The sequence below is a fragment of the Sphaeroforma arctica genome, assembly GCF_001186125.1.
Source record: "Sphaeroforma arctica JP610 unplaced genomic scaffold supercont1.9677, whole genome shotgun sequence".
Taxonomy (NCBI): domain Eukaryota; class Ichthyosporea; order Ichthyophonida; genus Sphaeroforma; species Sphaeroforma arctica.
The window spans coordinates 1-1,040 of NW_014030881.1; the positions used below are offsets into that span (position 1 = coordinate 1).

General features: G+C 44.7%; 1 protein-coding gene across 1 annotated transcript; it reads right to left on the reverse strand.

Annotated features, from left to right (window-relative positions):
* Positions 1-221: 221 nt before the first annotated feature.
* On the reverse strand, positions 222-758 carry SARC_17079 (hypothetical protein; the record flags this gene model as incomplete). The annotated part of the gene is made up of 1 exon (XM_014288822.1): positions 222-758. A coding segment is annotated over one exon (537 nt), but the record flags the coding sequence as incomplete, so codon positions are not given.
* Positions 759-1,040: the final 282 nt, after the last annotated feature.

Genomic DNA, 1,040 nt, shown 5'->3' on the forward strand with positions numbered 1-1,040 from the left:
TATATATATATCAGTCGATGGCAACGTCACCCAAGTATATAATATATACCTATACCATAAACCAACATCGCGGCGTGAAGGACATACGCAGAACTCGTTCGTTGCTCATTACACAAATAGCTACAATAGTCTATATACACATATATACATAGCTATATATTCACCACATTCTACATCAACACAGGTACAGGTACAGACCCCATTTTAACGCGCGTGCTCACCACTCACTGCACTGTTGTGCTTTGGAAAGATGACATCCCAGCACATCTCGCGTCACGGCTTGTAATCCTAATAGTTTCCCTCTAATCTTCTTGTCTATTTTCGGTCCCAATATCTTCGACCCGATTTTCTCATCCAATCTCGCGCTCAGAGGCAAGTACGTCATCTCTGCACGTGATTCTGCAACTCCGATTCCAGATCCTGGAAGTTTTTCATCACAAACCTGGTTTTTGTTGAAACCACAATCCCAGTTTTCCTCTTTCTCGTCCTCGTCCTCAGCCTGGTCTACAGCGGAACAATACGTTTCGTCCCGTGCACAAAGCCCAAGCCGTGCGTGCATGCGCTGTATGTCCACAAACGCACAGAGTGTGTGAAATGCGTCGCTGTGCCCTGTGCCGTGGTACAGCACGCGATGGTCTTGCCTGAAGGAAAAACCAAGTTTAACCACCCCGGCGTGGTGATGGGTGGCTCGTAAGGTAGTTGCCAGTAGACTGCCCCCATTATCCTGAGGGCGGGTGGTGTTGCCCTGAACGTTTGCCCTGTGTGGTGTGGTGGATAGCGGAAGCTATATGTATCTTACAGCTGTATACTATCTGGCTATACGACTATTAGCCTTATACAACATCCTGTAAAGAGAGCGTAAATATACTGTAGTATGACGCTCTTAGTGAACCCAACTTCACACTCATAAACAAGCACCATGGACAAGTAAATCATTCAATAACTACAGAATATAATACACTCAGCGCCCCTGTTAAATTCACCCAATGCTCGGGGATTTTTCGTTCTATACACTAATTATATATATAAATATATATATA